General features: G+C 41.2%; 1 protein-coding gene across 10 annotated transcripts in view; it reads left to right on the forward strand.

Annotated features, from left to right (window-relative positions):
- RUNX2 (RUNX family transcription factor 2) overlaps positions 1-25,164 on the forward strand; it is a gene marked incomplete at its 5' end in the record, with an annotated part of 221,344 nt that overhangs the window by 148,177 nt on the left and 48,003 nt on the right. For 2 of the 10 annotated variants that reach the window (XM_081906271.1, XM_081906275.1), the window contains 2 exons: positions 1,061-1,222; positions 20,056-20,199. The exons of 2 other annotated variants lie outside the window; for them this stretch is intronic. In XM_081906271.1, the coding sequence (XP_081762397.1) occupies positions 1,061-1,222; positions 20,056-20,199 (306 nt within the window). Of the gene's footprint in view, positions 1-1,060; positions 1,223-20,055; positions 24,982-25,164 lie in introns of those variants that run through there. 6 more of the 10 variants (XM_081906273.1, XM_081906276.1, XM_081906274.1 and 3 more) reach the window with 4 other exon arrangements.

Consider the following 25,164-nt stretch of genomic DNA (forward strand, 5'->3'; position numbering starts at 1 on the left):
AAAATATTTTATTAATAACAATACGTAGCAAAAAACATTGTACATCAAACATCCTTGCTTCTCATACAAAATTTGAATTAGCAGCAATATAAGTTAAAGTATGCTTTTGCATGATCTAGAATGTTTTTTGCTTTTATCTTATTTTGTCACATGATCCAGCTTTCGGATGGAGCATTCATTTCCAAAACATTGCTACTAGTTTGATTTTGCATTGTAGCTTTCCCCAGGAATCCTGGCTGAAGATAGGTTTCCAAGAAGTTAGATATTTTCCCCAGAGGGTTGTCTTAAGTGGGAGCCGGAAGCCTAGACTTTTGCCTCTCTTATCTCCACACCTGTAGTTCTTCTAATATAAATTATTCTGCCGAGATACGAGTTAGTTCTTTTGGATAAAAGTGTTCTTCCATTTAGAGATCTACAGTATCCATGTTGCGAGTAAACTCTGTCAGAAGATTCAAGATATCAAACACTTCTGGAACAGTGACTGAACCTAACTCTGAAATCTCTTCTCTCAGCCTCTCTGTGGTCCTGAAGATGTTCACATCAGTTTTCCCAGTAATCAGCAATTTTCTCCACAATTACTTGCACTTTCCATCATCTCCTTGCACATCCTTTCTCAATGAATATTTAATGGAAATCTTGGCTAAATGAACACCCCTATGGAACATCCTTATTCTCTCACCCAGATCTGATCTAGGAGAGGTTAGCACCCTTGCTGGAGCCATTGCTTTGACAATCCAATTCCAATGTCTTCAGTTGCAGTTGTATACATACTCACCTGGGAGTATGTTTAATTGAACTCAGGGGGACGTACTCAGGGTAGGCATGTATAGGATCCCACTGTTGCTTTCATTCCTTGGAAGACTCGCTAATTCTGCCACTTCCAAACAGCATTAGATAGGCCATGGAGACATTAAGAAAACACAACCCAAATGTTTGGAGTTTTTACTTGCTCATTCTCATTCTTTGTGAGAAAACGGTGCTTAGGCTTTCTAATTTCACCAGCTGCTCCTCTTGACAAGTCTTTCATTTTAAATTATTTTCTCTTTTGTTTTGTTTTTAGACCCCAGACAAGCACAGTCATCCCCTCCATGGTCCTATGACCAGTCTTACCCTTCCTACTTGAGCCAGATGACTTCACCCTCCATTCATTCCACAACCCCCCTGTCCTCCTCAAGAGGCACGGGGCTTCCAGCCATCACCGATGTGCCCAGGCGGCTCTCAGGTAAAGACCATGTTTGAACTCCACTAGTTATCTCAGGTAGAAGCAGGGAAGGCTAAGGCTGCTTAAAAGGGACATACCTATTGCAGTGTTTTTGCTCTCATTTGTAAAAACTCTTGGGGTTGCTGTATGAGCTCCCCCCATTAAAAACAACAACCTGTCTTCCTTTGGCCTTGTGGTTTGAATGTCTGATGATCCCTTGAAGGCACAATATCTCGTGGCTCTGCTTCACGCTGTATTCAGCTGGGGTTTCTTTGCCCTGTGTGGGTTAACGTAAACAGCTTTACGTTTTCTTTCTTTTTGATGAAAGCCTTGTTTCACTCCCATAAATTAGTTCATTCATTACAGCCAAAAGTCTCCATAACTGGAATAGCTTGGTACGACGCTCACATTCATTCCTCTAAAGGCAATAGTTTGAGAAAGCTGCTTAGCTTAGTCATTGTGTCCTTCAGATCCATATCAGCACCTGCATTATTTAGGGGTAGAATGCAGTTATAGAATGGATTAGACAAATTGTCTCATGAAAAACTATTTGTGGAAATACACAACACAGTCCTGTACATGCTTCCTGAGAAGTAAATTACATTGAGTTCAGCAGGGTTATTACTCCCAGGTAAGTCAGTATCGAATTGCAATGTAAATACAATTGACCTGCGAGGAGTGAATTTACAGGGAACAAGGCAGAGGGCCTTCTCGGTGGTGGTGTCCACCCTGTGGAAGGCCCTCCCATCAGATGTCAAGGAGATATACAACTATACAACTTTACAAAGACATCTGAAGGCAGTCCTGTATCAGGAAGTTTTTAGTGCTGAGTGTTTTGCTGTGCATTTATTATGTTGGAAGTCGCCCAGAGTGACTGGGGTGGAGTGCTATTATTATTATGAGTAGTAGTGGTAGTAGTTTATGTACTCTGTGATCCATCTCTAGGTAAAACAGTCTTCATGCTGTATTGTAATGCAACATACCATGGCATATCGTCATCTACTGTATTTTATCATATGTGGTGAACCTAAACAAAGGGTGGCGATCCTGCTACCTGCTACCCTGAAGCTCTAAAGAGAGAGTTGTAGCCCATCTGCCTGAACTATGTGTAACATAAGGGGAACACTATGATTCATTATTAAGGTGTGCAGAATGTAGACTGTCCTTATCCCTACATCAAGTTTGCAAGGCTCAGTGATTGTCTCCCACACTCTCGTCTCATACACCTGTTTGACTCCCAGCCAGCTAAGTGAACACCTAGCTTGTTTTTCCCTTCTCTAAAAAGCTCAATGCTATAAAAAAATGTTAAATTCACTGAATCTCTGACAGGCTGAACGCCAGCCAAGATACCTATACAATTTGATTAGCTTGATTTCTTTCATTTCTTTTATCTTAGGGGTGGATAATCCCCCCCCCCCACGTGAAAAACAGCCCATCCTTTTCATCTTAGCTATTTAGTGTTCCATCAAACATTAGGATACATGTCCAAATTAGACAGATTTGAATTCATGACTTCTGGAAACACCAGCCAGCCATTTCTGTCTTCTAATTGTGAAACCTGTTTTTGTTTGAACTGAGCCTCAAATGCTTGGTTTTAGCTTTCGACCGTATTCATTTAGTTCATGTCTCCTGGTAGCCTGTATCGGGCTGGGCTGTCAAGTCAGTTATTTTTGCAGCGTTGCCACTGGCAATACCTGCGGGGTGCGGCTTGGCGGGGGCCGCAGCAGCTGGGGGAGCTTCTTGCCCTGCGGCCCTGGCTTGTCAGGATGCATTCAGACCTGAGTGCCTAACATGCGGAAGAGCCAGAGTGCTTAGAAGTCCTCCCATCAAAGCAGAGCAAGCCAGAAGCAAGCCAGCTCTCTCCCTTGTCCGACCCATACCTTTCGGGGGGAACATTGATTCTCCTGTGTGGGTCTCTTCACCATATATTTTCCCCCTTTCCAAAAGAAGGGGGGATGAATGCGGAGCTCATGAAGCAGGGCTGTGAGTTTCATGGAGCAGGGAGCATCACAGAACTACACCAAAAGCAAGTCAGGGTTGACTTTTTAAAAATAGAGAACAGGTATTTGTAAAATCTGAAATGATACAAATTCCAGAGTAGATAAACAGAGCTCACAAAGGGGGGGGGGTGGCGGACGGGTGAGGAAAGCATAGTATTTGACCCCACTTCCATCTTTTTTTACTGCCAGCATTTATTATTTAAAAGTGCCTAATATGCAAGAGGAGATGCAAAATCAGGAGACAAAATGAGAGAGAAGCTGGAGGAAAAGAGGGAACTATAAGTGAAGTGCAAGAAGAAAGATGGCATTCTGGTAATTTCTTAAAGTGGAACAAAGACGAGGCCAGCTTAATATTTTAAAAATAGGAATTTCCACATATAAGAAGCCATAAGAAAGAAAGCATAGAGATGAGAAAAAACCCCACAAAGTTTAATAGGAATATTAATGGTTGTTGGACACTGGGGATCAAAAGGAGCACAGAGAGAAAGCAACCAATATAAATAAGGAACAAGGCCAGGAAGAAGCAGCCATTTAGATGTTGCACAGGTAGGTTTTCACATTTATTAACTTACTATGGAAACACTTGTGTCATTTGTGGTTTGTACTGCTAACATTGGCGCCATCTCTGGGGGCTCCGGGGTGCCAAGGCACCACTAAACGTTCACTGTTGGTGCCCGGCCGGGCGACTCAACACATCACATGTATGACACATCACATGCTGTGCCCCCAGGTGATGTCACATGTGCAACGGGCATGACGTCACACATGCTCACTGGGCAGCCCCAATGTGGGATGGAACCCATCGCGCCTGCCTGCTAATGCCAACTTCTGACATTAACACTGTGGTGAGGGGAAAGCACCAGGACTAGTAAATCCTGTTCCACTATGGCAGTGTTAGAAGAGGCTCTAAGACTTGTTCAGATTTACTCCTATTCCTGATAGTGATTACAATATTTATTGGGAAACTTAGGTATATTTATAACAATATTGGGTTGCTGTTTTTAAATTCGTTTCAAATAAAACAAGAGCTTGGGCTATTCTCCCTATTAAATATCATGATACCTTCCCACCACAGCTCCCATGCATCCTCTTTCACTTCAGATGCCAAGAAGCTTCCAATGTGTGAAGCAGCTCTTCTTGGGGTCTCATTCTGCCACTGTGTTGGCCACCTGCCTTGGTGCTTAGCAACTTCATATTCAGTCCCAATTGTTGAACTAACCTGCTCTACCTACTCATCCAGTAGCTTGTGTTATTTGCTTGATCCCTGTCCTTCATTCTCTGTCGTTTCCCATCAGTAGAAGCACTTCAGAGCTATACTGGGAAGGGAAAAGAAACTCTCTTATACTCTTGCACAATCCTGGCCTACATTGCTTCTGTTAGCATGGTCCCTCTCAGGTGGGTGCCATTGCCATTCTAAGGGAACCAGAGGGGTGCTCATGGTGAAAAATAGAAAAATAGCACTATGTATGCATAACAGAAAACAATGTGCTGCTTGTTTAGTAAAAACTAAAAGGTTCATTCGGAGCTATAGTAACCTGGATAGCCATAGTGTTGCAACATAAGATAGATCAATTTTATTTTGTTGAACTGTGAAGCTCCAGAATAAAGCAAGAATCTTTAAAATGATACATCTGGCAACCACAGTGTGTGTATATATTGTTTGGAAAAATGTTATGGTGTTTGTGTGCTCGTATGTGAACAAACTATGAACTTACAGATGCATGTGAACAATTAGAGTCCTTGTACATTTGTCAGGGAGGAAGTATAGGAAAGCTAATGGAATCCACTCCAGTAAAAACTAAAGTAAAGGGGAGAATTTTGGCCCCAGTGAAATAAACAAAAGTTCTGGAGTTGATTTCAGTGGAGCCAGAACGTCACCCAAAGTTTGCCCTTAGTAGTCAGTAATGTACAAGTTGGTCACAGCTTGGCTGTTAAATGTGACTGAATTTTAATTGTTGTTTAATCCTTCCTTGGACCAATAAAAACCAGTGTTAAACTGTACATGTCTGAAGAGTTTTTTTTATAAAAATGATAGGTGATGAGAATACACCTGAGCTTGTCACGTTTTAACATTAACTTACCAAACTTCAAGGTTTTTTGTTAATATTTCAATTGACCTTTTATCTGGGGATTTTCAACCATATTTATGTCATGATTACACAATACACTTTTCAAAAAAAAAAAAGGGCTCCTGTAGTTTATTTTACCTCTCATGACATCACTAGTGCATTGTAACTGAGTGGACGGGCAAATCAATACGGGATGGCTGTGAAAGGAAATGCAATGAAGACTATAAAGCACTTTGGAAAGTAAAAATAGTGTTAATATGATAGGAAGGAACTTGCTGAAAACCAACGGGACTAGTCAGCAGGATTTTATCAGATTGCTGTTTGAAGCATATCATTTGGCAGGTTAGAATGCATATTTAAAATGAGCAGTTTATACATTTCAGAAGTATAAAAAGGGGGCTTATCCACACTTAATTTTTGCTCTGCTCTTTACAGGCACAAATCTGTGTTTAAAAGCTCTGTGTCCAGGATCCACCCCCCCAACTCCCCCCCCCCCCGCACTCTTTAGTGCTCACATGTCAATTTGGGTTTCCCGCAGATTGATGTTTGCTCCAGTTGAGCTTTAAAGAGCAGGTTTTCATGGGGAAAGCTCCCAAGATAAAAAAGGGCGCTTGAACATGGATTTTTAGATTGTGAACTGTGCCTGGAAGGAGTGGAGGAAAAGTAAGTGTGGCCAAGAATGGCTCTGGACATGTTTCCACTTGCCTTCTGTCCTGGATGCTTGAGTTGAGTTTCCTGCATTGCAGGGGGTTGGACTAGATGACCACCAGGATTCCTTCCAGTTCTACAATTCTATGATTCTCAGATTGCTCTCTAGCCTCAGTAATTGTGGTCATGGTTTTTGGATAGATTTAGCCTCATTCTAACAACCAGATTCAAGCCCCAAAATAGACAACGTTGTTGTTGTTGTTGACGATGACTATTTTAATATTATGCTACAATCACTTCCATCTGTAAAAAATACTTTCGACGAAGAGGGGGGAAAGAACTCATATGCTCTTAGCAGTTTACGTTTAAAAACTATTAGCGGAAGAAAATAAACTGCTGAAACTTTCTTAAATGGAATATATTTGTTGCTAGTACAGGAAATAGCACACTATAATCAATGTGTGAGTGCACAGATATATGTTTTATCTGAGCTTTTTTGGGCAATGTGTTTTATATTTAGGGCACATATCAGGATTTGCATCTGTTTTCAGAACTTGCTGCTAACAGTTAGTAATGATGCCAAAATATACTTGAGTTCCAGCTTGAGACCAAATGATACTGCCTTTTTTGTTATTCCTAATTTAAGGTCTGATATTAATTAGGGACATTTTCCATAAGCACCATATCCCTTTTCTGAAGTGCTCATTAAAATTATATTAACTTAAACTGGAATAATGCCTTGCAGCCTGAACTGCTTTTGTAATGATTTATTTCTAACTGGCCTTTTTGGCTTTTGTGTAAACAATATGCTAATTCTTAATGGGGGACAACAAAATGTCTTATTCCAGACATCGAAAAGGAACGCATCATACCACCCTAGTTTCAAAAACTACATTCAACCGGTTGTTCAACATGGGAGGCTACAATGTTGGAGCTCTGAACACGGTAGATATGTTCCATTTTTGTATCTAGGAGGAACAGTAAAGTGGACAGAATATTTGAAAAGCCTTTTTTTATATACAGTGGTACCTTTGTTCTCAAACGCCTTGGTTCACAAACAACTTGGAACCCAAACACTGCAAACCCAGAACTAAGTGTTCCGGTTTGCGAACTTTTTTTGAAAGTCAAACATGCTCCATTTTGAGTGTTACGCTTCCAATTTGAGTGCCACACTTTCGTTTGGAGTGTTATGCTGAGGTCTATCTGTTTTTGCTATTTATTTTGCATTTTTGTGGCTCTCTCTTTTTGGTGTGTGACTGTGTGGAACCCAGTTCAGCTACTTGCTGACTGTGTGACTGCAGTACATTGTTTATTGCTTTCATTTTAAGTATTAATGGTCTCGTTAGATAGGGAAATTCATGTTAAATTGCTGTTTTGGGAGTTGTTTTTAAAAGTCTGGAATGGATTAATCCATTTTGTATTACTTGCTATGGGAAAGCGCGGCTTGGTTTTGGAACGCTTTGGTTTTGGAACGCTTTGGTTTTGGAACGGACTTCCGGAATGGATTAAGTTTGAGATCCAAGGTACCACTGTATTTAAAAAGTCTGATAAAGTAATGAAATAAAAAAGTAATAAAGTAGAACTGAGAAGCTCTCTTTTTCAACTAGAGTTCTTTAGTCAAATAAAACTCAGATTGAGATTAAACCTAACAAAAAGTTAATTGTAATTATTAGGTATTAAAGGGCCATCTCACCTTCAGCAGGCAGACTTAAGACTTGCACCCTTATTTATTTATTTATTTATTTATTACTCCACATTTTAGGCATATGAAATAATTTGTTCATCAATAAACATGAGTCACTTGAAAAATTCTGTACAAAATTTAGAGTTTTGATGGCAATTATTCTCAGACTATTCTCTTGAGTGCACAATTATTTGCGGTGAGGTAGTTTGTAGTATGGCATCTCTTGCCTCCCTCCTCCCTCCTCCCGCCTCCCCCACTAACACTCCCCCCACAACTCTCCAGAGTTGGAGAAGAGAGAGAAAAAACAATTATGATGCATATGAGGATTATGCAGCAGTAAATAGTTCCTCTTTTTGTGAAGAAGAAGAAGAAGAAGAAGAAGAAGAAGAAGAAGAAGAAGAAGAAGAAGAAGAAGAAGAAGAGGAAGCAGCAGAGAGCCAAGCAATGCAAGAGAAATGATTTCTGGGCTTGCTAGAGCGCAACCTCCTCCTGCCTTTCTCTTCATTCTCCATCCCTTTTATCCATCCTCTGGTTGCCTTCCATGTCCCTTGCTCCTTTTCCCCTCCCTCTTCTGCTCTTCTTTCCTCACTCTCTTCCCTCAGCTCATTTCCTTTCTTCCTCCACTTCCTTCTCCTTCCATCCATTTCCGGAATTGTCCCCTTCACTCCAACCTTCCTTTTTATCTTTACACTATTCCTTTTCTGCCTACATCATTTGCCCCTTTCCCCCTTTCTCCTTCATCGTTCACTTTCCCCATCTTACATCCATCTAAGCTTTCCATCCACCCTCCTCTTCTTCTCCTTTGTGTTCACACTTTTCCTCTCCTCCTCCAGCTGCTGATACTGTAATAGTGTTTTCTCTCTCCCCCCCCCCAATCTAATGACAAACCTAGACAGCATCTTAAAAAGCAGAGACATCACCTTGCCAACAAAGGTCCGTATAGTTCAAGCTATGGTTTCCCCAGTAGTGATGTATGGAAGTGAGAGCTGGACCATCAAGAAGGCTGATCGCCGAAGAATGGATGCTTTTGAATTATGGCGCTGGAGGAGACTCTTGAAAGTCCCATGGACTGCAAGAAGACCAAACCTCTCCAGCCCTGAGTGCTCACTGGAAGGACAGATCGTGAAGCTGAGGCTCCAAGACTTTGGCCACCTCATGAGAAGAAGAGAAGACTCCCTGGAAAAGACCCTGATGTTGGGAAAGATGGAGGGCACAAGTAGAAGGGGACGACAGAGGACGAGATGGTTGGATACCAGCATGGGTTTGACTAAACTGAGGGGGGCAGTGGAAGACAGGAGTGCCTGGCGTGCTCTGGTCCAAGAGATCACGAAGAGGCGGACAGGACTAAACGACTAAACAACAACAACAACCTCGCCCCTATTCAAGTCTATGGAAAGGATTTTAAAGTTCTATCTCAGAGGGAGGCGCCTACACACATCTGTCTATCTGTGTCTGTGGTGGAATCTACACACATATAAAAACACACTGTGAAAATGCTTTTTAAAAGAAAGCTTTGAAAAATACATTGAATTTTGCATAGCTCACTGTCGCCGTCTAGTGCCACATTTGTATATTGCACTTTACAACGCATTGAAAGTGTTTTAATTGCAGCTGTATAGCTGAGTCCCCTCCCTCTCTGTGTGTGTGTTTCTGTGTTTCCCTTTGGTTTTGTCTTTCTCTGTCTTTTCCCTCCCTCACACGCAGGAAGACAGCATCAGAATGATCATCTGTCCACATGTACACAACCCTCCCCATAAAACAAAAAGAAAAGGGGCTTGGTTTGGAGGGGATAATTTGTCATTTTTCTTCAGCATGCCCAAACTGAAAAGGGGGGAAGTTCACAGGATTCTTTTGGTATGTGAAATGTATTTCCTCTGATGTATATGGAAGAGATGCTTGTTCTCTTTCCTTGTCTGTTTGTCCTTTTTATTCAGATTGTATTTTCTTCAGGCATCGGGTATGTGTTGGGTTCAAACTCCTCCTCTGGCTGTTTTGCAAAGTCCTTGCTTCTGATTGTCTCAGGAAGCAGCTACCAAGAAAAGGGAACAGGGAAACATGGCTGAAGGAAAGCCTGGCAGAAGCAGCTTTCCAACGCCTGTTCCCTTTTGGCCTCTTCACATGTGCTGTGGTCATTCAGTGAGCACACAGGGGGCAGTATCATGGTAATGGTTCTGCATGCACACACACCTTTGCACATCTGTAATGTGCCTGCATGCCCATGCTTGTACAGGCGTAGGGACAAGAAGGAATCCTGCCTTTGCATCCTACCGTGAACATAGATTACAGACATGCAGTGCAGATGTCCTGTGTGGGGCCAGAATATGATTAACAGTATCATAGCTTTGGGAGGAAGGGCTGGATATAAATTTCATAAAAAATAAATAAATATGCACTGTGGCTTGGGATCTTCTGATAGTTAACCGTGTATAAATGGAAATAATAAACAAATAAGAGAAGTCTATTTTATTTCATTGCATGAAAAACAGTCATTGCCATTTCTGTACTGGTTTCCAGCATTATAAATTATACTGTGGTATTTGCTAGTGAAATCAAATACCATCCAATCCCCACAAACGGGAATATAGTTTCCATTCCATCCACTTCCTTTTTTTGTATGTGGAAAATAAAGAAATTTCCTTGCTGCTTAGAAACTCGATCAAAACATTTTTTTAAAAGCTAAGGAAGATAGTCTCTGAAACGGTATCTACTGCAGGATTGCCGACATGCAGAGAGTGCTGCATTCTTTAGAAAACTAATCTTTTGTAGGATTTCTGATTGCCTACATCTGTAGGCCCAACGCAGACATGCCAAAGCCCAGGGGTGCAGCAGGGGCCAGGACTGGGTGCACATGAAAAGGGCTTAGGAGAAAAGGGCAGGTGTACTTTGTTTATCTTTGGCTGCTGGGTATTTTTTTGTTTTGCGAGTGTATTCCCCTTTGAGTTAAGGGCCATTTCTCCATTGTTTCCCGGTAATACCCCCTTTCCCACCTGTGCCCTTGTAGACTCATAGGTTCGTAGGCATGGGAGTTGAGTGTTACAGCACTTTTGGGGGTGTGAATTGAGTTCTGCTGTAGTTTATATATGCTCGGTGCTTTGCCATGATTGGTTGCTGTGCTAGATTGAATTCTAGCCAATATGGTAGGGAGAGCTATTGTCATGGGCTGACATTTTAAAAAGATATTTTCTGTGCATGTTGTCTGGCTGCTGTCCTTCAGTCATAGCTGTCAATGTTTCCATTTTTTTAAGGGAAATTCCCTTATTCCGAATAGGATTCCTCGCAAGAAAAGGGAAAAGTTAACAGCTATGCCTTCAATGTTAGATAAAACCATGACTGACCTGGCTGCTCCTCTGCTCCTTCCCTGACACAACCCATTTTCTGTCCGTTTTAGCCCCTGGCTTCATAACTGCATTGCATAAATGTACGTCTTAATGGCACGGCAGTGTCTGGGTTGCTGTACAAGCACAGCACTGCACTGAGCTGCATTATTTCAGCGCCTTCAACATGACACTGACCCCCTGATGTCTGCTAGTAATGGCTCGGCTGTGGCTTTGCTCATTACAAATACTGTATGGAGATGGTGAAAGTGCAAGCGATTTATGCTTCTACTCTGCTTGTGCTGCCTATATAATGTCTGAAGTACAAAACTTGTGTGAATGGCAATGTGTAGCTGCTAGAGGGAGGGAGAGCCCCTCCAATGTCAGATGACATTTACACAAACAGAACTAAAGAGGCTTTTGAACTAAGTAAATAATAATAATAGTCACAAAATAAGTGTTGGGCATGAAGAAGATATCTCATGTATTCAACACAGTTTCCACACACAACCACGTATTCACTGCACCAGAAACAAATGTGCAATTAAGGTGGGATGGTGGACTGCAGATGGAGATAACAACTAAATACCAGCTGTATATTTACTGTTTCTGTATAGAACTCTGAGGATGACGATACCTCTCTCCTCCCCAAATCACCTTTTATGTTAAAATCTGCAGTTGGAGGAACAGGAGCTACTATTTAAGCTTTGCAGTCTTCTGCATAGCTCTTGTCTCCAAAAGCATTTACTTTCATTTACCTTGGTACAGAATGAGATTTGGGAGACATCATAATATGCAGAAGAAAAAGTGGAATCTTAAGGTACTGAAGGACGAATGGATGGATGGGGCGAAGACTGGGGAGGAAGTCTTCACTAAATACACTCTGTCGTATTAGGACCTCAGGTGCTGCTGCTTCAGGACAAAGGCCCATCTGGTCCAGCTCCCTCTTCTCACACGGGCCAGCCAGATGTTTGTGGGAATCCTGGACGCAGGGCGCGGTCGTAGCCCCCTTCTTCTGCAGTTTCCAGCAAGTGGCATCCAGAGAGGCGCCACTCATAGCGGACATAGGGCACATGGAGCTCAGCCCCATGGATCTTTCCCCCAAGGTTGCCTTTTGCTTCTCCCAAGACTGAAATCTGAAGTTGGAAGAGGCAACTTAACTCTTTCTTGTTTTTTAAAAAATATTGTTGAAACTGTGCCTTCTGGGGGAAAATATAATCCCTGCTATGCCTCTGCTTCTGATAGGAAGGAAGGAAGGAAGGAAGGAAGGAAGGAAGGAAGGAAGGAAGGAAGGAAGGAAGGAAGGAAGGGAGGGAGGGAGGGAGGAAGGGAGGAAGGGAGTGGGGGTTTGGGTTTGGGCCTGGGGTCTCCTGGCCAAAGCAGGCTATGGCACTGAGAGATGCCTTCCAGCCGCCTCAAAGCAGTGTGCTGGATATTATCCGGTTTGCAATCTCTGGTTTTAATGTGCCACAACTGCAGCAGACAGGCTGAAGGAAGGTGTACCATCTGAAGGGAGTTTTTGTAAGCTTCACATGACCATCAATTAATATTTTTATGTGCAATTTGGAAAATGATTCTGGCCACACATGTTGAATAAAGAGTTTTTTCCTGCCTCTTAACCTACACCCACGCAGCACATATTCCTTCTCCATAGATCTCTGAGAGGGGGTGGCTGAGGGGGGAGCTAATTAAAACACCACAGGCAGCTGTTGTGACATTAATGGCTCTCCCTGATTTATGATAAGAATACTGAATATTCATGCTGCTTTTTTTAGAACAGAAAAGCAGTTATTTATTTATTTATTTATTTATTTATGGCTCCAGTAGTTTGGTAGCCCCAAGTCGTGTGTGTATTTAATGGAACTGAAATAAGTGCTGTGAGGGTGGATTTCTATCTTTCCTCTGCCACCCTTTGGCTAATCTGAGGCACACCACCACATCTGAAGCTACTTGGCTCCTTATGGATTTCATGGAAACGGATTCTAGGAAAGTGTTTCCATATGTGTGTTCCCAATATATCCCGGCTCCTTCTAAATGGGAGTACAAACTTGTGCCGAGGCTGGAAATGGCTTCAGGATGTGACAGAGAAGTCACATGGCCCCATGCGCTGTGGGTGGCCTTTTGTGTTGGCTTGTGTCCTACAGTAGATTCAGTTTCAAAGAGTATCTTCCTTCCCTTTGCTTAAAAGTTTTTAATAAAGCCCTTAAACAGCAAGGAGGTTTCTTTCTTTCCCCAAAAAAGGGGGGAAGTGGGTGGAGGGAGTAGAAGTGTATTATTTGAATGGTATTCTGAAGGAATAGTTTATTCTCCAGTTTGTGGAGACGGGATAGTATTTGATTGCGCTGGCAAATATTACAAGTACAATTTATAACACTGGAAAGCAGGGCAGAAATGGGCAGGGCTGTGTGTGTTTTCTTCTAAAATAAAACGAAGTATCCTTCCAGTCCCCAGGGCAGGAGAGCCTCCCCCTTATCCTTAACATTTTGCATGAGTAGAAGATGTCTGCAGCTCTGAGGAATAAGCTCATAGGCAAAATAGGTTTCTAAACTGACTGCCTTCTACATCCTAATGTAATTCTGACAAAAATATTATTCAAGAAACTTCTTGCATATTGTTTTCCTTAGTATTCATATCTCCCAACAAAAAGTAAAAGAAAAAAAACTGTCAAAATTGATCTAAAATATCTTTCCTGTTGCCAGTGCACTGCAAGTAATTGTACTTTCCCTAGCAGAGTCTCAAGAGTAGAAATACAAAAGTCCCCCCCCCCCAAGCAATAGCTGAGAGCAGCTAGAGGAGGAGGAGAGGGCTGAGGGGGAAGAAAGTGCTGTGAGTGGAGGGGACCCTCTCCTCATCCTCTGGACCCCCTGCGGCATCTGGAGCTGGGAGTGACAAGGGGGCTGAATGGGATGCAGCCGGGGAAAGGAGCATCTAGAGAAGGTCTAGAGGGAGAGGCAAGGATGGCGTCGGCCTTTTCCAGGATCTCTTCTCGCTGTGAGACTTTTGTGGCTGAGCTGAGGTTTTATTTGGACCCTGGGAGGCTGAGAGGGAAGGTGTGTCGGAAGGGAAATGAATGGGCCTTGATTTATATATATTGGTAACTTTGTTTTAGTGCAACATTCCTCTATGTGACTGTATTTTTGTAATATTTCTGTAAGTTGTCTGTTGTGGCTTCAGTTTTTTCGTATACTGCTTAGAGATATCTTTAATATAGTCAGCAGTACAGAAATTAAATTGGGCTTGTCAAATTTACTGTGGTGGGACTATTTCCTCCGCTTACTGGCCCAAGGCAGGGTACATGTACTTAGGGAGAGGTGGCGCTGTGGTCTAAACCAATGAGCCTCTTGGGCTTGCCGATCAGAAGGTCGGCGGTTCAAATCCGCATGATGGAATGAGCTCCTGTTGCTCTGTCCCAGCTCCTGCCAACCTAGCAGTTTGAAAGCACACCAGTGCAAGTAGATAAACAGGTACTGCTGCGTTGGGAAGGTAAACATCATTTCCGTGTGCTCTGGTTTCCGTCATGGTGTCCTGTTGCACCAGAAAGGGTTTAGTCCTGCTGGCCACATGACCCAGAAAGCGATCTGTGGACAAACGCCAGCACCCTTGGTCTGAAAGCGAGATGAACCCCATAGTCCGCTTTGGCTGGACTTAACTGTCCAGGGGGCCTTTACTTTTTTAGAAATTAAATGATCAAACACTTTTTTATTTTGCTTCCAATACCATGTACATTTACACACATAAGTGGTGAATACCCAATAAGATAACGTATGTTGTTGAGTTCTAGTAAAATTAGGTTATCCTTCACTACTTTTTTGTACCAAAAACATGTTATGCACCTAAGGTCTCTGGGGTGGTCTCCATATTGAGATTAAAATAAAAATGGATCTTCAAGCTCATCAGAAGTCTGGAATCATATTACCGATGCTTATTCTATTTCTTTCCCTGGTCCTGAAGTATTACATTGATGGGCATAAGCCGAACAAGAACAGTTTGGTGATGCAAGTTTAAAATCCTACCACTTCAGAGGCTGGAATATATTTTTCCCCCTCCCCTGTCCTGTCCCAGAGTGTTTTGCTACTGGTTGAGGGTAAATGTAGCTCGGCAGTCAGCTCTGGAGTAACACTCAGTAATTTCACAAAAGTGGGAACTGCAACAAAATATTGCAGCGTGCCCTCATGATCTAAAAGGGGTGCTGCTGTTCAGGGTCTCATGCTCTCTCCTTTTCTAGGTTACTCCATTTTATTTTCTCACCCAGTTTTTTTTGCTTTTTCAAATGATTTTCAACATTCATGGCAACTCCTCATTAGGCTGTTTTTGTGAGAGTTTGCCCACAGGTGTAACACACACAGTTCTAGGAAACTGCCTTTCTCATTTATCTAGGTTTTTTGAGTCCACCTCCTGCTTTTCTTTCCTCTTGAGTGTCTAGGTCTTAAAGACTTACAGTGCACCTAAAACAAATCAGCTCCCTCCCCAACCAATTAATAATGTCCTACTTTTTCAGAATGTCAGAGAAACTGCAAAAGATTAACTTTTATCATTATTACATGGGCAAAACCTGGTATAATAAACCATGAAGAAAAGGTGTGAGGGCTTATTTATCCCGTTAACAAAAAATAAGACAAATCTTGGCTATAGTGGTTGAAAGTTTTATGATTGTCTTGTGATCTCCTTAAAGGGTGACCTCTGTGTGTTATTCTCAGGAGTTAATGTGTACATAGCATATTACTGTTGGGAATCAACTGAAAATTATGGGCCAACATGGCAAAAATAAGTAAGTATTTGTGTAAACAAATGACTTTACAAATGAAAGCAGACCATACTGCTTTCTGCAGCCTCCCACCCGTATTAAGTTCAGTGAGGCTTAGACTCAGGTAGGTGTGCACTGGATTGCAGCCTCAGTTTTTTCTCACTAATCACTAATCTCACTAATCACTGAGCTCACCAGCTCAGTGATTAAATGCAGACTAGTACTGGCTGCTTGGTGGATATGGAAAACTGAGGTGGGGGCATTGCAAATTACTGTATTTTCTCAGTAGAAAGGAAGCCCCATTTATTTCAAATGAGTTGCTTCCAAGTACAATATACCTGCTGGGATGCAGGTGACACTGTGGTCGAAACCACCAAGCCCCTTGGGCTTGCTGATTGCAAGGTCAGCATTTTGAATCCGTGCAATGGGGTGAGCTCCTGTTGCTTTGTCGCAGCTCCTGTCAACTTACCAGGGTGAGTAGATAAATAGGTACCGCTGCGGCGGGAAGGTAAATGGGATTTCTGTACACTCGGGCTTCTGTCATGGTGTTCCATTGTGCCAGAAGTGGTTTAGTCCTGCTGGCCACATGACCCAGAAAGCTAGCTGTGGACAAACGCTGGCTCCCTCAGCCTGAAAGCGGAGATGAGCACTGAACCCCATAGTGAAAATTGGCTGGAATTAACACTCCAGGGGTCCTTTACCTTTTTACCATACCAAAGCTAGCCAACTGTGTTTTATGCTATAAAGACAGCACACTTGGGGAGTAAATAAAATAATGTGGAGATGGATAAAAGTACTTAAACAAATATACCCCAGTTCCCTTCTGAGTCCCAGGTGGGGGAGGTCAGCATTCCTTACCCTGATTGCTTAGCAACTGGTTACGTGTCTTCTGCAACAGCAGCTTCTTCATATCTTCCTCCAGTAAGCCTTATAATGCTGCCTCCGTGTTTTGCTTTCTAACTTTTATAGACTCCTCCTTCATGCAAAACATATGCTCTACCTATGAGCTATAGTTACTGCATAATTTCAACAGACGCAGAAAAGAGAAAATTGTGATTCTTGTTCTGCTTACCTTATTAATTTAACAGTAATGTAAGCAGAAATGGATCACTATTAATCTTTTCACTAACTTTAAATTTCCCAATAAATATTACTTCCTTTTCATAGTATGAAGGAGGAAGCAATGTGCTTTGCTTTCAAAATAACAACTTTGTTTCTGGGTGGTATTGCCTCTGGCAGAGATGAAGGGGGAAGTCCCTTCCCAGCAGAGGGTTTGCCACAGAAGGGATAGAGGAGAGATTAGGACCAGCTACAAGGAGGAAAAACCTAGAATCTTACATCAATTTCAGAACAAGTTGTTTCAAGTCATGGTCAGGCTCTGCATTTTCAGATTCAAACTGGATGATGCCCATTTTCTTATGCCTAAATGCACTGTAGCTAATGACACGACTACGTATATTTTCCATTTTGCCTGTTGAAGTCCTTGTTAAGTGCCTTAAAGTATTTGCTGGGCCAAACCAGAATGTCCAGGACGTTATAGAACCAAGCAGCAGCAAACCACCTACAGTAGCTTAGAAGTCAAAGGAGGCGGGACACTTTTCATGTGTGTCACTGGGATCAGCATTTGAGACTCTCCTTTCCTGTCTCATGTGGATCCTGGTGATGTGAAAGAGAATATGGAATGATATCATTACACATTGAAAGCAGTGTAGGTTTTACATTTGGATTGGCATTTAAAGTCTGATGGCAAAGTTATTTCAGCAGGCATCAGAGTATTATTTATTTATTACTATTTATATTTAATTATTGTCCCACGATATGTATCCTCTGCTGCCACTCTCAGGGCAATATCTCTTGGTAATAATCTCATGCCACTGTCAAGCAAGGCCGTTGGGAAGAACAGTCACAAAACCCTCAGGTTTGGGTGACTGTTTGCTGTTTGCTGAGGTGAACTGCTTGCTGTTTTCTGCATTAAACAATACCTGTTTATGAACTAGATGTTTCTCCCACATTGCAAGTAGCCAGGTAACAAAGATGGCTCAAATCTTCAAAAAGTGGGCAGAACTCTGCTATGCCACTCTTATTTTCCTTTCTCTTGCCTCTACCCACCTAAAACTCTTCCTTGCCTGTCCAACCATCCCTTCTAAACCCCTTCCATCAGATTGGAACTTCCGTCTTTCAGAGGATGTACCCTATTTCTGGACACCAGAATCTGCAAACGGACAGGGCTGTTGCCCTTTTGCCCTGCTTGTCACACTCTTTTGGCCCCTCTTGGTAGTAGGATGGTGAATTACATGTATACAGGTGCAACAAAGAAGTGGAATCAAAGCCACAAACACAAAAACCCTTATTTGACCACACATTTGCTGCCGCAACATGCATTTTGAAGAAAGAAAACTAGTGAGGCGGAATGACAAATGACCCACACAAGGCAAGAAGCAAGCATGGCGAAGAGCTGAGATTCGAGCCTCAAACCCTAATCCATTCCCCTTAAATTAATTTATCCTCAAATACTAGTTTTCCTCCCAGATCTCAAACCAGTGTAATTTTCTATCCAGAATCTACCAAACTGATTCTCACTATATGGGTTCCATTTCCCCATCTGCATTCCTCACTTGAATGCCCCTGTAATTGATTAACCCTCAATACCCATTTCCCCCATCCCCTGAAGAAAACCACTTCTATACGGTCTGATCCTCTGTGTTCCTGCCCCCAGGTTTAAGGACCAGGCAAGAATTTAGACTGGGCAGCCACTAGATTAGTCTGCTAGCCTAGCCTGTCCTCACTACATAACTCCCCATGACAGCTCTACCTAACAAGCCATTCAAATGTTCCAGCTTTCACCACAGTGGCAGACAAGGAGTGAACCTTGAAAACGCTTTTCTCTCGATGGCACTAGTTTTGGATATCCCAGATTTTGCTGAGTGAGAAACCTACCACAGTTGGGATAGCAGTCAGTTAACCGATAAAATGATTGACTGAATGACTGCTTCTTGTTTGACCACAGTAAATTATTCCATGAAGCCAAGAATTATTGACATTGTATTCTTTGACTAATTGAAAGTTCCACCTTCCTAGCTGCAAAGTTGGATACTTGTGTCTGAGATGGTTGATCAGACATATTGCATTGCCTTTTTATTTTGATGGTGGGAAAATAACCCTGAAGTATCCTGAAAAATACTTTTTTTTTTTTACCAAGAGTTTAAAGATAGCCTATTTGAATTTATTTTTCTCTTAATCTTCTTCTAGCTTCTTGATATTGGTACTAGCCAGTGATTTTCTACACAATTTACCTATATTGATAGTTTTTCATGAAACACTTGCCCTGTTGCCCTTTTGACCTTGTTTTTCTCCTATGGTGGGCTAGTATAGAAATAAAACTACCCCTCCACTGTGTGAGGGCCAACTATCTTATGTTCCTTCTCCCTACATTCTCCCTCCTGGATGGCTTTCCAGTCTTCACCCTCTTAAGCACAGTTCATTACCTTGTTGACTATGACTAAACCAAGGTGCTCCTCACTTCATAACGAAATTCGAACCTTGGTTTAAAATGCTAGATTACCGCAACCTGGTTGCTGTTAACCATAGTTAATGTTGATGGCACACATAATAGCAAACTACAATAAAGGAGAAAATCTGAACGTGGAAAGAACACACACTCGTGACTCTTTTCTGACCCTTTAACTATGGTTAAGGGATGAGAAACATCACAACTGCATATTATTTCAGTACATTGTATCACATAAAAGGATCCATGGTGGTTTTTCACCGAATTTTAACCCTGTTAACGGCCTGTTAATGGCCGCTGACAGTTTCCTAACTAGAATCCATATCCATTGCACTTAACCTTCCATTTCAAAGGAGCCCAAAATTACTTTACTCATGCTCAGTTTCCATCACACAAAACTGTGTTTACCCTCTATAATAAATGCTAAGATATGATGATGACTTGTACACCACAGTCTGTTTATAAAAATACTTTGGGGCAGTCCAGGTCTATAGCAGGGGAAGGCTGGGAGTGCCACGGGCAGCGGTAGGTACCAACCCGGTATTTGCAAGATTTCTCATGGATACCTGTTGAGGTTTGTGTGGATTTTGACCAGAAGTGTAGTGGATTCATTTGGAAGGAAATATTAAAAATCTGTCCATGGAGAGCACCTCTATTTGGTCACAGTGGACTCTCATGCATGACCACAGATTGGAAATAAAAGGCACTAAGTGTTCCTTGTAGTGTTTCTATAGAATGATTTGCTATTCTTGTGGGGAACAAGAATAGAAATGGGTTTCTTTCTTTCTTTCTTTTAAAAAAGTTATATCATCACTTTTCAGAGGGAAAAAAAAAGAAATTGGATATTTACAGCCTTCTTTCCCCCATGTCTTGTTATAATTTTTTAGGTGCTTCCGAGCTGGGCCCATTTTCAGATCCCAGGCAGTTTGCCAGCCTTTCATCCCTCACTGAGAGCCGCTTCTCCAACCCGCGAATGCACTATCCAGGCACCTTCACTTATGCGCCGCCCGTCACCTCAGGCATGTCATTGGGTATGTCATCCACAACTCATTACCACACCTACTTGCCACCACCTTACCCAGGCTCCTCCCAAAATCAAAGTGGACCATTCCAGACCAGCAGCACTCCCTATCTCTACTACGGCACATCGTCAGGATCATACCAGTTCCCCATGGTACCAGGAGGAGATCGCTCCCCCTCCAGAATGCTGCCTCCCTGTACCACCACCTCCAACGGCGGCAGCGCACTCCTAAACCCTAACTTGCCTAACCAGAATGAGGGCGTGGAGGCTGATGGAAGCCACAGCAGTTCCCCCACAGTCTTGAATTCTAGTGGCAGAATGGATGAATCCGTTTGGAGGCCATACTGAAAGTTTATTGCACGGCCTAAAGTCAGTGAGCCAAAAAGAAAGAAAGAAAGAAAGTCAGCTAATTATAAAGTGCCTGTTTTTTTTTCTTTTCCTTTGAATAGATTCTCTTGATATGTACAACTGTGTAGCTGGGATGTTATAACAGCTTAGTACATGCATACAACGTTAGAATGACCTTCCAGCATCATAGTTCCAATCAATGTAGATCAAAGCACATTTTACTGTCCTCTTGGAAACATTTGTCTGAGTTATATATATAAAAAAATACTGACTCCAGTGCAGAAAGATGCCCATGTCTATACTCTTGTAAAACATTTTTTTAAAAAAATAATTAGTGAGTTATTTTGCCAAGAGGGAAGAAATGGACTCCTGCCAATTTTCAAGACAAAGCCCGTGCTTTTTTCTTTTTTGGAACAAACAAAAACAATTCAGGTACAGTTGCAACCATACAATATGCAGGGCCCCTATGCATGCACAGTGCTTATCACTACTTGTATTTGTGCTCCTATTTATACCAAAATATCTTCTGATTACAGTAGCTCTTCAACCATATTATCAAAGCCTTGCAGCAGATGAAAGAACTTTTAAGATGCACGGCTTATTTTGTACAAGGTACCAAGGCAGCCTTGTTTACTTTGTGCTATTCATTTATTTGATTTTGTTTTGGCCTTAGATCAGTTAACCAATATATATATATATATATTGGGGGAGACCCCCTAAAATAAAATGAAATCTAATTTCTTATGCAAGAAGCAAAAGATAATGGCAATATATCTTACTCAAACCAAAACAGTTTAGGTAGTATGTGTGTCTGGCTATCTTGTTTTATTTTATTAAGTTATAAATATGTAAAAATTGAGGTTATTTGCAAAAAAATGAATTGTCATATAATTTTAAAGAAATATTTATAATTATTTAATGATATTTGATCCCTTTAAAGTTTTCTTAATGTAATGATATGATGACTTAGGTCTCTAAAAATGTTTGTTTTTTAAAAAATACTGACAAGACTTTTAGCGGTACAAAATCTCAAGGCTATGCCTGAACTCTGAAAGGCAGTTCCAATATAAACCAGCTGCAATGTGATTTTTTTTTTATATATAAAAAAAATGCTTCCATCTCAAAGAAACTTTGATATAGGACATTGTTTTAATTTATGAAGGAAATACTGTTTTAAATGTTATTGGTTATTTGGTTGCCTTTTGCCTTTTTAATCTGTCAGAAATGAACTGGAAAGAGAAGCAGAATGAGTGAAAAGCGTTTCTCAAAATTGAATGGGTGGGGACCAAAGTCCAATGCGCCGTGTGTGGTGCTCTCATGTGCAAGATCTTTGTCTCCACTCTCCCTGCTGCAGCCCCTCCCCAAGGCTGGGGGTTGTTTTGTGAGGGCTGCTGCCGGATGTCTTACTCCTGTACTCCATGCTTAGATCCCAGGCAACGCATTCTGGATAAAATCCCAAATGAAATGCCAGCAAAATCAATGACCAATCTTATGGGTCTTATCTAGTATCAAATACTAGTTATGATGCATATACTGTATATCAATTGATATTTTAACCATCAGGTTACAAAAGAATAAGCACAAATGAACCACTGCAAAGCAGATCTAAATTCAGCAGGACCAGCTTGCATCAATATTTGATTGTTCAAACGTGAATATGGATAATGAAAGTCCTCTTAAGGCCATGTTCCCATTTACACCTGGGACTCATCATCCATCCATCCATCCATCCACCCACCACTTCCAAACTCTTTTCTTTTTTTGCCAGAATGACAAGCAGGATTAGCTACTTGACAAGTGCCTGAGATCCAACACATTCTGAAGTGTTTGGAGAATTCTTATTTAAACTTCAGAGGACAGTAAGCTCATTGGGCACCTTAGACTCGATTCCAGAAACCGATTTATGCACGTGCTTAATTGAAGCAGGATGTGGGACTGTGGATGAAGCAGAGCCATTTGCGGCTTGACTCCTTTAAAAGGAAGTGCCAGCTTTCCAGAATGCATTGTCTCTCTAGCCTTTTCCATCTTCTCATTTGCACTGCTTTTAGCCTCAACTGCCTTCAGCAAACATAATTTTCTCTGGACTGCGGTGCTGCTGAAACTAATGATAAGTATGGGCTACGTTTTGGCCAACCCAACAATAAGAAATGGTGAAATACTTATGCAAGGTCATAATATAATTGGACAGTATCAGACTCATCATCTGCGGATTGCTAAGGCAGCCCATTAGAGAGACTCCACATTCCCCTGGATTATTCCTGAAAATTTGGTATGAATCCTTTGCTCTTTAGAAAAAAATAATACTTACCTTCTAAAGGTTATATATCAAGTACCCTTTTTGTCAGTTAGAGACACTTTCCTGATGTGTACTTTTCCTTCAAAGACGGGAGCTATTATTGATCCTATTTATTATCTGTGGTAGCTTGAAGCATACCCTTGTCAATTTATTTGTATCTGTAAGATAAGTGTTCATTTCAGCAGCACTTAAAAGAGCCAGTGTCTGGTTACACATTTCAAGTTTTGTGGGTTTCTGGTTGTCGTTTATTAAACCAGAAAAAGAAAAGAAAATGAACTTCCAGTGCAAAAGCTGTTGTATATTTAATAAAGGTACTGTATTTGTACATTATTTTTATTGCTGAAAGGGGGCTTTTTTAAAGATTTACTATATGCATCTTAAGTAATTTTGTAGGGATATTTTTGTGTTGTTACAGGGGCTGCAGGCAGCAACCCAACGACATTTTAAAAGCAAGCAAGAAAGCAAGAAAGATGTTCTTGTACAATTAAAATACTGATTTATATTCCTGGATTTAATCCAGCACAGATCATTTTCCTGCTTTGTTCTGTACCTACAGTAATATTTCTGTATCATCACGTTTTAAAACTGGATCATTTGGGATTGAAACTCCAAGTCACTCAGGTCTGCAGTTATGTTTGCCCCCCAAAATGCCCATTTCATGCCCTGTGATTATGACTGCACAGAAAAAAAACGGTTCATTTTACAAGTCTGAATTAATTATAATTGAAGGGGTGGCAGCGGAAAATATTCACAAGCACCTTTGATGAGCACAAGGCCCTTCTCTGTGGTCTCTCACATTTTAATTTAGTATGCTTTTCTTTTTTTAGACCTAAGCTCTCAGCAGGGAACTTCGTATTCAGTCTTGGATGGTACCTGATTCCTTGATGACACAATATAAATAAGAAAACAAATAAATAAGTTCAAAATGATCTTTGCTCCTAACTCTGCATTTGTTTTGAACTGGCAATTATTCATGTATATCACACATTTTAATATCTCACCCACCCACCCCCAAAACCCCTCCTGCAAATTGCATTCTCTTGTGATTCAGGATGGGAATGTGTGACGATTCATAACATGGGATCCTTTGGGCTGTGTTTAGTATCTCACGGATGGGAGTTACTTCTTTGAGAAGTGGAAATGCTGGTCCAGTTTGTGGAGTCCATTGTATTAAACTGCTTGTGCAAAGCTTTTTCAAAGAGTATACCAAAGATAAATAAAGAATTTAATTCCAAACTCCTTCCTTAGATGAGGCTGATCGAAGGGTTGGGATTAGATCTCATAATCTCCACTGAGTGAAGTTGGAGTTACTTCAGTGTAAGTGTGTCGGATTGCAACCAAAGTTACTTGGGCACCAGCACCTTAGAGCCCTTAAAAATGGTCCAGGTGCCCCATTTATTTCTGCCCTGCCCAGAGGATGGATTTCCTGGTCCTCCTCTCCCGCTCTGCCTCCCCACGCTTTGTTCCAGAGGGGAATCTTTTGCACTGTCTAGTTTACCGGAATACTGCTCCATCTTTTTGTTGGGGCCTGCCATTTGAGTCCTGGTGAAGTAATTGATCAGGAATCACAGAAAAGCCATGAACAAAAGCAATAATTTAAACCTATAAAAGTAATGAGGAAAGATAAAAGAAAACCAAGTTTTCTAATATCTAAAAAGTCTGAGATACATTTCATTTCAGCATGTTCTACCTGACATTCTGCCTGTTTACATTTAATTACTTGCTTTATTTTTGTTGCAATTCTTTTAAGCAGAACAGCCAGAAACCATATCTTTACGGTAATTTTTGTTTCATAGGTACACTAAGCAACATTCCACATTATTTTTACTTAAATATGTTTTACCAGTCTTGAATTTCTGCTGGAACAAAATGATATTTGTAGCATTTCCTGTAAATACAAGCTTTAATTTCTTTCATTTTTTTCTCCAATTGCTGTTGCCCAAGATTTGCTTTTTATGCACATATTGTACAAACACATTCTTCTTTGTGCTGCAGACAGCGATTGTGGAAGGGTTTACTTTATCTTCAAAGGGATTATTTGTATTGTATGTTGCAACTGTAAATTGAATTTGTTTGGCATTCTCTCATGATTGTAATATTAATTTTGAGGTTTGAATCTCATTTTCAATAAAATGGCTTTTTTGTTAATGTTCTTCCCTGCTTCTTTGTCTTCTGCCACATCTCCATAATTATCTAGTTTATATTTGTAAATAGACTTGGAGCTGACTGGAGCCAGTGTGCTCTGAAATGTCATACCACGCTTTGGCTGAGAGTGCCTTCTGCTTTTGAAGGATAGAAGCTACTATTTTAAAATAGGATTGCCAAAATTTT

This window comes from Podarcis melisellensis (genome assembly GCF_964234715.1).
Source record: "Podarcis melisellensis genome assembly, chromosome: 3".
NCBI classification, from domain to species: domain Eukaryota; kingdom Metazoa; phylum Chordata; class Lepidosauria; order Squamata; family Lacertidae; genus Podarcis; species Podarcis melisellensis.